At 47.6% G+C, this 16,140-nt stretch overlaps 1 protein-coding gene across 1 annotated transcript in view; it reads left to right on the top strand.

The window, feature by feature from the left end:
* RAB26 (RAB26, member RAS oncogene family) overlaps positions 1 to 16,140 on the top strand; it is a 107,944-nt gene that overhangs the window by 73,442 nt on the left and 18,362 nt on the right. Inside the window, exons 3-4 of the mRNA XM_083712113.1 lie at positions 9,089 to 9,130; positions 11,102 to 11,168. Coding sequence (XP_083568239.1) covers positions 9,089 to 9,130; positions 11,102 to 11,168 — 109 coding nt within the window. The remainder of the gene's footprint in view (positions 1 to 9,088; positions 9,131 to 11,101; positions 11,169 to 16,140) is intronic.

Below are 16,140 nucleotides of genomic sequence, written 5' to 3'. Positions count from 1 at the left end.
AAGGTGACCCCTGACCATTAGGTCCAGTGGTGGCCGACTCTGGGGTTGCGGCGCTCATCTCGCTTTATTGTCCAAGGGAGCCAGCATACTGTTTCTGGGTCATGTGGCCAGCATGACTAAGCTGCTTCTGGCAAACCAGAGCAGCGCACGGAAATGCCGTTTACCTTCCCGCCGGAGTGGTACCTATTTATCTACTTGCACTTTGATGTGCTTTCGAACTGCTAGGTTGGCAGGAGCAGGGACCGAGCAACGGGAGCTCACCCCATCGCAGGGATTCGAACCGCCGACCTTCTGATTGGCAAGTCCTAGGCTCCGTGGTTTAACAGAAGGTCTCAGGTTCAACCCACAGCATCTCCAAGTAGAACTGAGAATGTGCTCTGTCTGATATGCTAGAGAGCTGCTGCCAGTCAATGAAGGCAATATGGAGCTAGGTGAACCAAGGGCAAGGCAGGCACCTGCGTTCTCCCCCACCTGAAGCCTCTCAACAGCTGTTGGTTTATTTCAGGAAGTGAGGGGTCTTCTCTCCCCTCCCCTCCTCCCAAGGTCATTTATATTCTGCAAGCAACCTCACCGCCTCCGAGAGCATCAGCACGATTCATTTCGAGGTTGGGTGCCCTGATTGAAAGGTGCTGCTGCCACATGCTTGTTATCAGAGACAAGCTCCCTGAGAGGGAGCAGCGAGATGAGGGAAAGAGGGCTGCGCAAGGTTCTGTGCGAGTGGAGATGGGTTGATGCTCGGCAGAAGCATGTCATATAGGAGTCCAACAACTCTGTTCAGTCTCAAAAGCCCATCTGCGTCTTCTCTCTGACCTCCACTTCTCCCCCAAAATAAAATAAAAATGCTCTTAGTTTGAGAGCAGTTGGAAACGCTAGTTTGCAGTAAGAGAAGAAGGCATCTGCAGGTAGAGTTGCTTGTTGAGAACAGAAGAAGTTGCCAGGTTGGGATGAATTGCTCCCCCAGGACAAGGATAAGTACCCAAGAAGAGCCTGCTGGATCAGGCCAGTGGCCCATCTAGTTCAGCATCCTGTTCCTGGATGCCTCAGTGGGAAAGCTACAAGCAGGATTCGAGCACAAGTGCATTTTCCCAGTGTGGTGTAGTGGTTAAGAGCGGTAGACTCGTAATCTGGGGAACTGGGCTCGCTTCCCCGCTCCTCCACATGCAGCTGCTGGGTGACCTTGGGCCAGTCACACTTCTCTGAAGTCTCTCAGCCCCACTCACCTCACAGAGTGTTTGTTGTGAGGGAGGAAGGGAAAGGAGAATGTTAGCCGCTTTGAGACTCCTTCGGGTAGTGAGAAAGAAGGATATCAAATCCAAACTCTTCTTCTCCTCCTCCTGTGGTTTCAGCAACTGGCATTGTAAAGCATCACTGCCTTCAACTATGGAGGCACAGAGCACAGCCATGGTGGCTCGTAGTCCTAAGGAGCCTCCATCTCCATGAGGAGGCTGTAAAAAGAACTTGTGCCTTTCAAGTGGGCAGAGAAACCGGTCTTCTGAAGTGAGAATGGGACAAAACACATATCTGGTTCTACCAGTTGGGTTCCCTCCGTTACACTCCACCAGTCGCCAAAGGCATCCCTCTTCGCTGGTCTAAGAGCAATAGAAGCCGCTCCTCAGTTGCCTGGAGAAAGGACCGCTTGTACTCAGTTGCCTGGAGAAAGGACCACTTCTTGCAGTTGGGCAGGTTAATTGGTTTGATGGGCCAGTACCTAAGTCCAGCTGCATGGCACCTCCAAGACTAGCAACTAGGGGAGAGGGATGTCTTCTCTGCTCCCATGCTCACCAGAGTGTGGCATTTCAATCATAATTTGTGAATGGTGGTTCTTTCCGTTAACTAAAACAGGAGAAGGTTCCCTAGTGATAATGAAATCCCTTGTGAATCCTTCTCCCCCCACCCCAAAACCCCATTGTCTTGTACTTTGCTAGAGACAGCCTGTCACTGAGCTTAGAGGTGTTGAAGGAGGTGCAAATTACCCACTGCAAGCAGAACAGGGCAGAACTTCCTGTAACTGTTGAAGGTTTTTGCAAAGGACAAAATACAGCCTAATTGTTACGCAAAGAAAGGGGGAGGTTTGTTCTTGTTTCCTAGAGAGGTAGATTAGGGCATGTGTAAAGGTGTGACAGTTGAAGGCAGGCCCGATTGAGGCACTGGTATGCCTGGCCATCTGTTCAGACTGTGGCCCACTGTCATAGAATTGTAGAGTTGGAAGGGATGCCAAGGGTCATCTAGTCCAACCCCCTGTAATGCAGGAATCACAGCTATGGACTCCTTGACCAGTGGCCATCCAAACTCCCAAGGAGCTCAAGGCAGCATACGTGGTTCTCCTCCACCTCCCCATTTTATCCTGACAACAACCCTGCCAGGTAAGTCAGACTGGGAGATTGTAACTGGCTGAAGGTCACACCAATGACCAATGGTCTCCCAGGCCCTGGTCCAGGGGCAGGCAAACTAAGGCCCGTGGGCCAGATGCGGCCCAATTGCCTTCTCAATCAGGACCGCGGACGGTCCGGGAATTAGCGTGTTTTTATATGAGTAGAATGTGTGCTTTTATTTTAAATGCATCTCTAGGTTATTTGTGGGGCATAGGAATTTGTTCCTCCCCCCCCCAAAAAAAAATATAGTCCGGCCCACCACACAGTGGACCGGCCCACGGCTGAAAAAGGTTGCTGACCCCTGCCCTAGTCTGACACTGACTGCTAAACCAGACTTGCTTCCATGTGGTGTCTTGAAGAGCTAAGGGGAGTCCACAGACCACAGACGATTAGAGAAGCCACTGATCAGGACCCTGGACAGTTCATTGGCACAGACTCTCCAGGGAGAGAGAGAGAGCTGTTGCCTCAGCAGTGTGCTGTGGGCTTATCCACACTTTTCCTCTGCTTTTTCCAGCCATGGTCTGCAATTTAAAGCTCTATGTCGGCACCCTCTTTTTGTTTTGCTCCAGAGTTTTCACTACCAAACCCCACTTTTTAAAGCTATAGCAGAGCAAACATCCACCCACAGAAAACCCAAATGGATGTTTTCTCCAATTCAGCTTAAAAGAGCAGGTTTTCATGGGGAAAACTTGGGGTAAAGCAAAACAAAAACAGCCATTTGGACTTGGAGCATTAAAGCCCTGACCTCTGCCTGGAAAGAGTGGAGCAAAAGGTAAGTGTGGATAAGCCCCTTATGGGGCTGACTGTCGTGGTTGAGCTACAGTCCTCCTTTGCCTCAGGGCTTACATAAACCTGGAGCTCTCATCTTGCAGTTCTCTCAGAAAATCATTGTTTGTTTTCAGAAGTGGGAGCCCTTCTCTCCGGCTGGCATTGTTAGGACATGAATCTCACTTGATCCCTAATGAAAGCAAATCCGTGGAGGGGATAAGCCGTGCTGTCGACACGGGTAATGAACTTGAGGCCTTGCTTTTCTCTGCAAAGCAAACTCATTTATTCTTTGCATTGAGTGAGGCGCCAGCTTGGATTGCAGGTCGTAATTGATGGACGGTCAGAGGCAGGCTGGTGAGGATTGTCTGAGATGCCAATATCCATCCCAGTGCAGATTCTGATAAAGCCTGATGCATAAAGATGGGTATGCTTAATAAAGAAAAAAAGAGCATTTGATCTTGCTGCCACTTGCTAAGCTGCTAATGGAGGCAAGAGCTGGTTGAATGAATTTTTGATAAAGGGCCCAGCCCTTTCATAAGAGCAAAATGGATATGGGGTTGGAAAACAGACTGGTGACCAGGGCTCTGGGGTGATGTGTAGTGGTTAGAGCATCAGACTAGATCCTAGGAGACCAGGGTTCGAATCCCCACTCAATCATGAAGCTCAGTGGGTGACCTTGGGCCAATTAGCCTAACCTACCTCACCGGGCTGTTGTGAGCACAAAATGGAGGAAGAGATCTATCTTGGGATCTTTGAGGAAAGGTGGGATATAATTGTAATACAGTGGTACCTCTGGATACGTACGGGATCCATTCTGGAGCCCCGTTTACATCCTGAAGTAAACGTAAGACGCAAATGCGTGTCTGCGCATTTCAGCGCATGCACATGACTTCATTTTGAACATCTGCACATGCGCGAGTGGCAAAACCCGGAAGTAATGCACTCTGTGGAGCGCAATTCGAAAATACTTAACTTGAAGCTACTTCAACCCGAGGTATGACAGTAAATAAATAACAAAGTGAGGTTATTTACACTATATCATCTTAGCTGTTCTGACTTTTCATTAAAAACATGTTTCTTGAACCAGATTATTGATCTCCCTATGGGATTCTTGTGGCATATATGTGCTAAATGCTTAATCCAGTTTTCAACCCTCTTTCAACCAAGAGTCCTTAGCAGGAATATAAGAAGGCACTGCTTTGCTGATCTGTTCAGTATTCAGTAAACGCTGCAATGTTTCTGTTCCATTGCAGTCCGCCTTCCACTCAAACGTCGTAATTTACATAACTAAGTTGCTATGTAAGTTACATTGTCATTACCTAATTCCATCCCATTCATTTCAGTGCAGAGAAAGGCTATGCAAATGAGGGGAAAATGTAATCAATTGCATTTGCAGACTGAAACTGACAATAACAGTGAAAACATACTTGCTGGATTGATTGATTGATTTCCATACTAGATGCGAGACGAATAAGTGAATGTGGGCAAATTTTGTTCTCATTTCCCGTTTTATTGGTTGTCACTGACATCCCTAATTCCTAGGCACTCTGGTGCTGTGGCAGGACCAAGGGCCTCTAATGAAAAGATCCTGGCATCCTCAGAAAACTCCAATTCCTGTAGTAGCTTGAGGAACCTACAGCATTGAAACCTGTTTTGCAACCAGTTTAAGATACATTGTGCTGCCATTGTCATTTCAGCAAAGGACTTCAGCTCCCATCAGTCGCAGTCTGCACATCTGTTGAGTTTCATGGCGGCGGCAGTGGGGGGGGCGTGTTTGGCAAAGGGAGTGGCATTTTGAAGGAATACACAGGCATTCAGGGAGCTAGTTCCAGGCATACGGGGTAGGAAGGTTGGAACAGTGGAGCCTTTTGAGGAAATAGGAGAGTTTGGGACGGTGGAACCAGGAAAGCAAAGCTTGCAGGCATGGATGTGTCATGATAAAACAAGGCTCTCTCTCTCTCTCTCTCTCTCTCTCTCTCTCTCTCTCTCTCTCTGTGTGTGTGTGTGTGTGTGTTGGATTTGAAGGGCAGGGCAATGAGGCTGTGCTAACTGGCAAGCTGGTTCGGGGTTTAAGGAGGGCACCATGAAACCAGCTCAAAATCCTGGGCTAAAGTAACCCAAGACAGTGGTACCTCGGGTTAAGTACTTAATTCGTTCTGGATGTCCATTCTTAACCTGAAACTGTTCTTAACGTGAAGCACCACTTTAGCTAATTGGGTCTCCTGCTGCCGCCACGCCGTCGGAGCACGATTTCTGTTCTCATCCTGAAGCAAAGTTCTTAACTTGAGGTACTATTTCTGGGTTAGCGGAGTCTGTAACCTGAAGCGTATGTAACCTGAAGCAACTGTAACCAGAGGCACCACTGTACTGTATCAAGAGAAGCTGAATTCTGCAGCTCTGTGAATGAGGAAAACAACACAGAATCCTTGACCTGGTTCCAATAAATCCTTCATAGCCTCCCCATACCCAGACCGACTTCTGAGAGTTTATCAAGCTGCTAGGGAAACATTCGCACCAGAAACTTGTTTTTTTGAGTGGGGTAGGGGGAGCAGAGATACTTGCGCAGCTGAGCTCTTTGATGGCTTTTTGGAGTTTGCGCATGGGACATTACGGCTTCTGTCTCGCGCCTGGTGTGCTCACTGCTGGTGTGTGCCTCTCCCCTTCTTCCTCCCCCTGTTAGATCTCTTCAGCGTGCCCAGACCCTGCATGGGGAAGGTTAGCGCTTCGCTTTTTTGAAGCTGGCTGCCTCTTGGCTCCACTCTCTCTGGGATGGCAGCTTTGGAGCCCGAGATGAGAACTTTGTAGCTCTCATTCTGGAAGTTCCTGCCTCGCGGAGTCTCGGTCAAAGCCGATGCAAAGATTTAATCTTCCTAAAGCAATGATGCTCACAGATTCACAGAAGGGCTGGAAGCTGACGTGATGGAGATGGCAGGCAGGCAGGCAGCCAGCCCAGTTTTGCTACTGTTGTAAATAAAAATATGCCCTTTTCCCTTATGGGGTATCCAAGAGCCCATATAAAGTCCTTACATAGGTTCCCTATTGGTAGGAGAGAATAACAGAGGCCAACCAGAGAATATTGAGAAGCAAAGCAGCTAGTAAGCTTGATCTTTATTGATCTGTTGCAACAGGGTGCTCCCTTCACTCGCAGGAGAGGAGGAGGACCCACAAAAATGCTGTGCAAGGGCTTATAAAGACTTCTGAAATTCCCATCCTCTAGATCAAGACCACCCCCAGAAACATTATACATACATCACAGATGGGGTGTAACCTAAGACCACCCCTCAGATACATCCCATCTACATCACAGAAATTTAAATGTTCACAGAATCATAGAATTGTTGTTTTTCTCTTGTCCTTGTTTATCTCCTGTCTGGCAGGTTACTTGATTGGATTTCCTTGGTAGCCTGGCCAGTCTTTTGTAGTGATAAATACTTATTCAAACAATGACATACCCCCAAGACAGGACCTGCGAAGGAAAAGACAATTGGGGGGGGGGGCTTTTGCAGTTTGACCTTGCAGAGAAAACATTTGCTCAGTTTAGGAATCAAAATGGTTCCAGGTTGGTCTTCCTGTGTTGATCTATGTATGTGCGGTTATGAACATTACCATATATCTAAGACCATAAAATTCCTATCACACTACCAAAAATCTGTACTTGGTTCAGTTCTTGGCATTTCCAGGTAGGGCTAGGAAAGACCCCTATTTGAAACCCAGTGCAGACAATGCTGAGCTAGATGGACCAGTGGCCTGACTCGGTACAAGGCAGCTTCCTATGCTCCTGTTTCAGTCAGCTGAATAACAAAACCATGAGGACTAGAATCTTAGCTGAGTGGTAGAGCGTCTGCTTTGCAAGCAAAACATCCCAAGTTCAATCCCCAGAATCTCCAAATAAGACTGGGAATATCGCTTGTCTGAATGTATGAGAGTAACCACTGCCAGTGCTGTTTTTGCCTGACCTGTTTCCTGTAATTGTGTGCTAATCTTCTGGCAAGAACAACTGATATCCCTTTTTAATGCCTTTTGTTCCAAGCTTTTAATCTTGCTTCGTGGTCGATTTTATTGCCTAGTAAACTCTGTAAATGCTGGAGGGAATCTGGGAACATACATAATGTTTCTCTGATGATAAATGACCGGATTTGCAATGTTTAGAAAATGCATAATGCAGCCAGGGGACCCCAAAATGGGAAAACCTTGGTCTTCCATGAGATGTGGGACTCAATCCCTCAGGAGGCAGTGATGGCTCCCAACCTAGAGGGCTTTAAAAGAGGATTGGGCCTTGCAGGGCACTGGGCTCCATAACCCTTGAGGTCCCTTCCAACTCTCTCATTCTATGATTTCTATCTTTCTATGTTCCCTTTGCGGATATGTGCACCCTTTAACATCGGCCTTTGTTCTCTTGAGACTTTGACATGGCTTTGAATTAACTTCTAAGGCTGGCCTGTCCCAGGAGGGAGACTTTGATGTCTGTAGTCTCTGCTCTCGCCTAGCAGGGATGGATTGTCTGCAAAGAGTTTGCTGTGTCAGCTTCTGCATTTGATGGCAAAGTGTTGCAAGGAGCATGGTGAATGAGATGCTTGAGTGTGCAAGAATTGGGGAGGTGGGCAGGTTAGGGGGGGGCTCTGGTGGGTCCCAGCTGGGTTTAAAGTTCAGCATCTGCCAACGTTTGCTGGTGCCCAATACTTCAGGACTGGATTACTACAAGGCACCATTTGTGGGGCTTCCCTTGCACTTGATCCAGAAACTATAGTTGGTGCAGAGAGATCTTTGCTCAGAGATCTGCATTGGCGGCTGATTTGCTATTGGGCCAAGTTCAAGGTGTTACTATTAGTATGTAAATCCCTTAACAACTTGGGACCAGTTTACTCGCAAGATCACCTTACCCCATAAATGCCCACTCAACTCCTTTGAACTGTAGAACTGGCATTGCTACAGGTGCCACTTAACGCCCATTCTGGATTTGTAAGAAATAGCTATTTTAGTGCAGCAGCACCTGCACTTTGGAACTCCCTGCCTATTGATAACAGGCAGGTGTCTTCACTGCACTCTTTTCAGCACCTGCTAAAACTATTTTTGTTTAGGCAAGCCTACCTAGATGTTTAATGGGATGCAGGTGGTGCTGTGGGTTAAACCACAGAGCCTAGGACTTGCCGATCAGAAGGTTGGCGGTTCGAATCCCCGTGACAGGGTGAGCTCCTGTTGCTCGGTCCCTGCTCCTGCCAACCTAGCAGTTCGAAAGCACATCAAAGTGCAAGTAGATAAATAGGTACCGCTCCGGTGGGAAGGTAAACGGCGTTTCCATGTGCTGCTCTGATTCGCCAGAAGTGGCTTAGTCATGCTGGCCACATGACCCGGAAGCTGTACGCTGGCTCCCTAGGCCAATAAAGCGAGATGAGCGCTGCAACCCCAGAGTCGGTCATGACTGGACCTAATGGTCAGGTGTCCCTTTACCTTTACTGAAATGTTTAGAAAGTTAATGTGAGTTTTAATCTTTTCTTTTTTAGCTTTGAGGGCTTTTTAAAAAACAACTGTCAAGCAGTGTATAAATTGTATGAGATTTAAAAATAAATAAATTGAGACCAGCAGCAGGCTGGGAGCCCAACAGAAAGTGGTAGCAGGGCCAATGATGATCAGAATCAGAGCTCATTAATTTTTGTCTACCTCCACCTTCCTTTTGAGTTCTACAAGGGCAACACTGAGATGGAGGAAGAGGAGGAAGGTGGCAAGCGGCCCCCACCCCAGGCAACGAAGGCAAGCAGGTGTGGGTTGGCTGTAGACAGACTGAAATTGGTGGGACAGTGCCCTGTTCCCCCTAGGTGACTAGCCTCCACTGGGCATCAGAAGTATTTGTAATCCAGCTTTGTAGGTTATTTGGCTGCCCCAAACCTGATGTCGATGGTGGCTCACGTCACACATGGATTAATTCACTTCTTTCCCCTCCTTTCTTCCAGAATAAAGTCTTGAATGTGGATGGCGTAAAAGTGAAGTTGCAGGTAAGGCAAACTGTGTCCATTCTGAGCTCAGGGTGCTTCTGATATGTTTAGGATGTGTGTGCCAGGATAACTCTTTCCATGAGCAAAGTGTTGGGCCCCCAGCACCCTGCTAAATAACTGTTAAATAATAGAATTTAATGGAATAATGCTCTAGTGCTGAGTGTGAAGAGAGGTGTCATATTTAAATAGAAGCCCTACCCAGGCACATTTTTCACCCACAGGGTGATTCCAGTCTCACACCTTGCATGGTTTTCACATCCTGCTTGCAGCGTTTCCAGAAGAGGCATCTGGGTGGCCATTGTGAGAACAGGATTCTGGGCAAGATGGCCTGATCTAGCTTCCAGGTTCTTCTAAAGAACATAAGGAACTCCCTGCCTGTTGATATCAAGCAGGTGCCTTCACTGTATTCATTTTGGCACCTGCTAGAACATTATTGTATAGACAAGCCTGCCCAGATGGTTAGAAAGTTGTTGTGAATTTTAACCTGATTTAGTATTTTAACTTTGTGTACATTTTAAAGTATTGTAGTGATTTTTTAAAATTGTTTTATCTTTTCGTAAACTGCTTTGAGGATTCCACCCCACCCCAGTAAAGCAGTTTATAAATTTTATGAAATACAAAATAAAAAGAACAGCCTGCTGGCTCAGACCAGCAGTCCATCTAGTCCAGCCTCCTGTTCTCAAAGCGGCCACCCAGATGCCCCAATGGGAAATGCACAAACAGGACCACCCCCAGCAGAAGAGTGCTTTCCCTTTCTGCTGTTTCCAGCAACTGGTTTTTAGAAATAGCAGACTGTGAATGTAAAACATAGCTATCGTTGCTAGTAGAAATGGTCCTCAGCTGTTACATGCTCTTTATTATGACTGGCTGCAAAAAAACAAACAAACGTATTTCCATTATTTGCTGATGCTCATGTTACAATGCAGCCCCCTAAGGCACCAGGGTGCTGTGCTGTTAGAAGTCTTCCGCTACTTCATTTCTCCTCCTGCTCACACTTATTTAGATCCCTTCTAGTGATGCTGAAAACCCACCAAGTCCTGCCACATAGCCATGATCAGTTGGGGGGATACCGTAATACAGCACCAACAGTTCCACAGGTAGCAATTTGTCGCCGCCTGTCTCCATCTTCAGAAGGGGCTTAGGGAATGTGCAAAATGGTGGGGGTTTTTTAGTACCGATGGGACTGGTGGCATTGGCAATCCTCTCCCCACACAACAGAGGAAGATGGTTCACCCTGTGAAAATGCCTTTAGTCCATTAAAGGCAGATAAATCTAATTATGAGGGTGCCCTTCTGGCTGGTTGTCGGATGGATTTTCTCATTTAAGGATGCACCGTAAGCTGTTCGTCAAGTAAATGGGAACGGCTTCAGAATGCTGCCAGGCTGAGGAATGGCACGGCCCGTTTTGAAGAGGCATTACTCATGTCACCTTTTGCCTATAATTATCTTTATCAACATCTCTCTGCGGGCTGAGAAAATTAATCATGTTTCAGATTGATGGGGCCCCTTCAGCTCCTTGTTAGGAAGGACACCCTCCACCAAGGGTGGGGGCGGGGGAGATGCCTTGGTGATTGTGGAGAGAGGAGCTCAAATTCCTGCTTCTTTTCAGAAAGGACAACTTTAGATTTCTGCTCAACAATTTCCAAAACAGTGTGTCAAGGTCAGTCTGTAATTTGAAGCCTGGGGAGATGGAGGCTCTGTGGGCAGGTGGTTCCTGTAAAGATCCATTATAGGCAAATCCTTTAAAGGTCTGGACTCAACCCTCAGAATTTTGGAAACCCCAATAAACAAGCTGAAAAAGGGAAATGTCACTGCCTACCAACCAGGTGCTTTCAGCAAGAGAAGAATGAATCTACCCTCTCTCCCCACCTCCCTGACCGACTTGGGGCATTGACTTATAGAATGGAACGAAGGAGATGATGTGTGTTACGAGTTGGCCTCTTGTGACTTCATTGCTTGTTGATGTTTTCAGATCTGGGACACGGCCGGCCAGGAGAGGTTCCGCAGTGTCACACATGCCTATTACCGAGACGCCCATGGTAGGAACCTCTAAGCGTTTCTTGCTTTCTGATTGAAACTCAGTTTGAGTGGGACAAGTTAGAAGAGAGAAACTGTTGTCAGCCTGGGGCTCCATCCATTGGTCTTCCACTTTGATTTTCAGGTTGGAAGCAGGGCAGAAAGGTGGTACAGAAATCGAACAAATAAATAAAATAAACAAATTTGGGAAAAAGAGAGAAGTATTTTCCCCAAACCTCCTAGTTATGAAAACTTTTGCCCCTTTTCAAGCCCACACATGACTATTGTTGTACCCCTGCCTGTAGTTTCAGCAACATTCTTCCATCCATCTATCTATCTATTTACAAAACCCACTCTCCTCCCTGCCCCCCCCATCAACTAGGAGAAGGGCCATAGCTCAGTGGTAGAGTACCTGTGTTACTTGCAGAAGGTCCCAGGTTCAATCCCCAGTGACATTTCCAGGTAGCGCTGGGAGAGATCCCCATCTGAAATCCTGGAGAGCCACTGCCAGTCAGTGTAGGCAGTACTGAGCTATATGAATCAATGGTCTGACTCAGTATAAGGCAGCTTCCTGCGTCCCAAAGCAGTAGATACAAAAAGGCCCTTACCTTTTGCAGCTCCAATATGAAAGACACAACACAAGAGGAAAATGGATTTCGGAGGGAGGAGGAAAACTGCAAATTTGGGTAGCAGTTCTTTATTACAAGTTCTTCTAATGACCAGCTGGGACAGAAGTGTTTCAGGGAGAGGAGGAGCCCCAAAGTTGCTGGTCTTCAGCAGAATGGACAAAGAGGGCTTCCAGCTCCCACCTCTGCCCCCCTACTTTCCTTAATACCACATTCTTGCTTCCATCACTAATCACTGCTTCTTCAGTTTCCTGGTTTAGTGACATGGACTAGCCCAGCCAATAAGAGATCATGTAGTGAGCAGTGGGTGATGGCAGAGAATTACAAAGCCAGCCAGGTTTGTAAACGGGAGCAGAGAGAGTCAGTGGAGAATGAAGGTTTTGGGTTTGAGCACTTTGAAAGCCATCCTTGGAAAACAGTTGAAAGGGACCTTTTGACATTCCTAAAATTGCCTTTTAAAAGCAATGAGCCCTTTCATCTCACCCCTTCTGAACTTCTACAAGCTGTCAGCTTCTGGTATCCCTCAGCCACTTCAATTGGTTCCCAGTGCTGGATTGGACTCAGGCCAGTTTCTTTCTTTCTTTCTCTTTCTTTCTTTCTTTCTTTCTTTGCTTTTCTCTGCTTTATGAAACTTATTTATTTGGTTTTTCATATTTTACAATCACATATCCAACATACAACATAAAAACAAGATTCCAAAGAATCTCCTGGACTTCCCTCTTCCCCTTTGTGGGTCCTATTGTTAATCATTTCCTCCGGCATCTTTTATGATAATCCAAATCTTTTACATCTCTATTATGTACAAAATTCACCGTTAAACTACAAATGTCATTCCAATCCTACTAATGATTTTAGCTGTTTACAATGGTTTTTAAGATAAATTATAAATTTCCCCCATTCCTTGTTAAAGTTTTCATCTTCCTAATTTCTGATTCCTCCTGTCATTTTAGCCATTTCAGCATAATCCATCAACTTAATCTGCTATTCTTCTTTGGTAGGGTGGATTCAGGTCATATACAAAGCATGCAATTAAATCCCTATTATACCACTTTAAAAAGTCACGGCTTCCCCCAAAGAATTATGGGGACTCTAGTTTGTTAAGGGTACCAAGAGTTGCTAGAAGACCCCCTATTCCCCTCCTAAAGCAACAATTTCCAGAGTGGTTTAGCAACCTGTCCTTGGGGACGCAGGTGGCACTGTGGGTTAAAGCCTCAGCGCCTAGGACTTGCCGATCCCTGCGGCGGGGTGCGCTCCCGCTGCTCGGTCCCAGCGCCTGCCAACCTAGCAGTTCGAAAGCACCTCCGGGTGCAAGTAGATAAATAGGGACCGCTTACCAGCGGGAAGGTAAACGGCATTTCCGTGTGCGGCTCTGGCTCGCCAGATGCAGCTTTGTCACGCTGGCCACGTGACCCGGAAGTGTCTCCGGACAGCGCTGGCCCCTGGCCTCTTGAGTGAGATGGGCGCACAACCCCAGAGTCTGTCAAGACTGGCCCGTACGGGCAGGGGTACCTTTACCTTTACCTTAGCAACCTGTCCCACTCTCCCAGGGAACTCTGGGAACTTTAGCTCTGTAATTTACAACTCTTGAGCTCTTTGAAAGCCTCCTTATCCCCACATGAGTGGGGCCAATTATAGAGACCATGTGAAAAGGACTAAAAAGTCTTTGGCCAGATATCTTTCCTGGTTTGATTTGAAACTTTTATGTTTTGAATCGTGTCATCACAGCCTGTCCCTGCACTGGCTGGAGGTTCTAGCACAGAGTTGGGGAGTTTTCAGCCTGCAGGCTAAACTTGGCTCCCCATGTGGCCCATGAAGCCACTTTAGGGAAGCCACACCTACCCCACTTAGGCTGTGATTCCTGCCTTGCAGGGGGTTGGACTAGATGACCCTTGGGATCCCTTCCAATTCTATAGTTCTGTGATTCTGCCTGTTATTATCACAGCTACCTATCCAGTTTTATTTGCTGCATGAAATGGTATCTTTATGCCCTTTGGTTATGTTAATTAGTAAATGATTGTCCTTTTGAGCCACGTGGGTTTCCTGCAAACACACCATATCATCTTCCTCTCTCTCTTAATCCAATAAGAGATATTCTTCCTATTCGCTGGACGGTTCATTCAATTAACACTAAGAGAGAGATGCCCCTGATCTTGAGTTCTCCAAAATGCTTCTCCAGCCTGGCAGAGCAAGTGGAAAGCAAGGGGAAAGTTGCTGTTGTTCTTATTATTATAATCATTATTAGTTGCATTTGTATCCCACCTTTTTCTCCAAGGAGCTCAAGGTGACAAACATGGTTTCCCCTCTCCTCATTTAATTCCCAAAACAACCCTGCAAGGTAGCTTACGCTGAGAGGCAAGGTCCAAGGTCAACCAATGAGCTTCATTCATGGTTGAGTGGGGTTCTCCCAAGTCCAAGTCCAATACTAACCACTACACCACACTGTCCCTTACCTGGCATTTAGTCACATTCTTCAGAGGGGAGGGGATTTGCCACATTGGTTCAGAATTTCCAACATCAAAGGGCCATTACCTCTCCTCCCCGACCTCACTTGTGACTTTGCAGAGAGTGACATTTTGCAAAAGGCAAAATTCCTTTTGCAGAGGAAGATCAAGGAGCTAAATGTTGGGATATTTGGGGGTGGGTGGGGTGGAATTGGATTGATCCGACCCAATTTTTCGAGCTAGGCTCTTCCTTTCCTTGCATGCTTTGAACTTGCACAGAATTCCAAAGAGGGAAAGCGACAGCATGAAAAGCCCCCTTTGCCTTGTCAAGGGCTGCCAGCAGATGCTGGCAAGCGCTGTTTCCCTCTTCAGACTGCTGCTCTCCCAGCCCTCTAAAGTCAGGCAGGCAGCCCCATGAAGTGCCTTGAAGTCTCTGCCTAGCTCATTAGCAAGGAGGAAACTTTCACACTGGAAGCCTTCAAAGGAAGCCTTCAAAGGTCTGCAGGAAAGAGAGGTTTTTTTAAAATGGGGTGGGTGGGGGAAGGTGCACAGAACAAGGAAGGTGGGGCAAATTAGTATCATTCTCCAGATTAAGTGGGTTGCTTCCCACTTCCCTTTGGCTGAACAGGCAATGTCACGACCCCAGCAGCAACCAGGATACTGAGCTGGAGGCAACAGTGTCCTCAGATAAGGAAGTGACCAGCTTCCTGGGTCTGAGCCTGATGTGGCGTGGTTTTTAGAGTGTTGGACTAGGACCTAGGAGGCCAGGGTTCAAATCCCAGCTCAGCCATGAAACCCATTGGGTGACCTTGGGCTAGTCACAGTCTCGCAGCTTAACCTACCTCACAGGGTTGTTGTGAGGAAGAGAACCATGTGTGCCACCTTGAGCTCCTTGGAGGAATGTGATAAATCATAATCATCAGAGGACCACAGAACTTGAGGCTGGCAGCAGGAGGCCACTGAACCAGCTGCCATGGCAACCAGGCCCATAGAACTATGGCCAAGATCCTTTCCCCTGGCACAGTGTGCCTCTGGCAAGACTTCACCAGTCCAAGCAGCGCCGGCTTGTGCACCACCAGTTGGGAGGCCAGGAGGAGGTCCTGCCTTCAGGCCAGAGAGCTGACCCTTTAAGAGACTCCAGAAGGGGTGGGATAGAGGCAGAGGCTCAAAAGTGCTCCATTCACCTAGTCAGAGCTCTCAAGGGTATCTCCCCAGGCCTACAACAAACAACAGTCTATCTGCTTTCTGTGCTCCTCTGTGGAACCAGGGCAGGGCAGGTGAGGGTCCCATTGCAACTGCCTCTCCCTCCTGCTGCCCACACACTCTCCACCCAGTAGAAAGAGCACCATGAGAGGAAAGCTGGCCTGGAGGTTGTTTTGCAATCCCAAACAGCTGACAGAAGCTGGAGTCAGGCGTAGGTCAGCAATAAAACCATAAAGCACCCGATGTCAGTGAACTCGTTATTCAAAGAAGCAAAACAGCTCAGACCTAGTGGTCACAGCAACCCTCCCCAGTCTTGATCAAAAGAGGCAGTTGTGAGGACTGAAGTTCCCAGCCTTCCCACCGCTCTCTAAGGTTCTTCCTCAGCCGCCTAAGGCTCCGCCGTCTTGTCTCTCTTTGCTCTTCCCTCTTCATTCCTCTGCAGGTTCTAGGAGACCAGGGGGGAGCTGGTCGCAGCAGGAGGGGGAAACTCCCTGGGTTCTTCAGCAGCCTGCCTCATCTCTGTCCCATGGCCCACTTCCTCGCCTGCCATAGCATCTTCCTGCTCACTAAACCCTGTTGCCTCTTCTCCTTCGGACACCTCCTCCTCCTCCCAGTCTGCCCTCTCTTCTCCCTCTGACCACTTGTCATTGTCCCACCGCTAACCCCCTGGCTCTGAGCCTTCTTCCCCTGGGGGTTCTCCTGCTGGTGCTTCCCACCACTCCTCT

The sequence above is a fragment of the Podarcis gaigeae genome (assembly GCF_964106915.1).
Source record: "Podarcis gaigeae genome assembly, chromosome: 14".
In the NCBI taxonomy this organism is placed as follows: domain Eukaryota; kingdom Metazoa; phylum Chordata; class Lepidosauria; order Squamata; family Lacertidae; genus Podarcis; species Podarcis gaigeae.
Note: the sequence above shows the minus strand (reverse complement) of the source record. Positions and strands in the feature narration are given on the sequence as shown.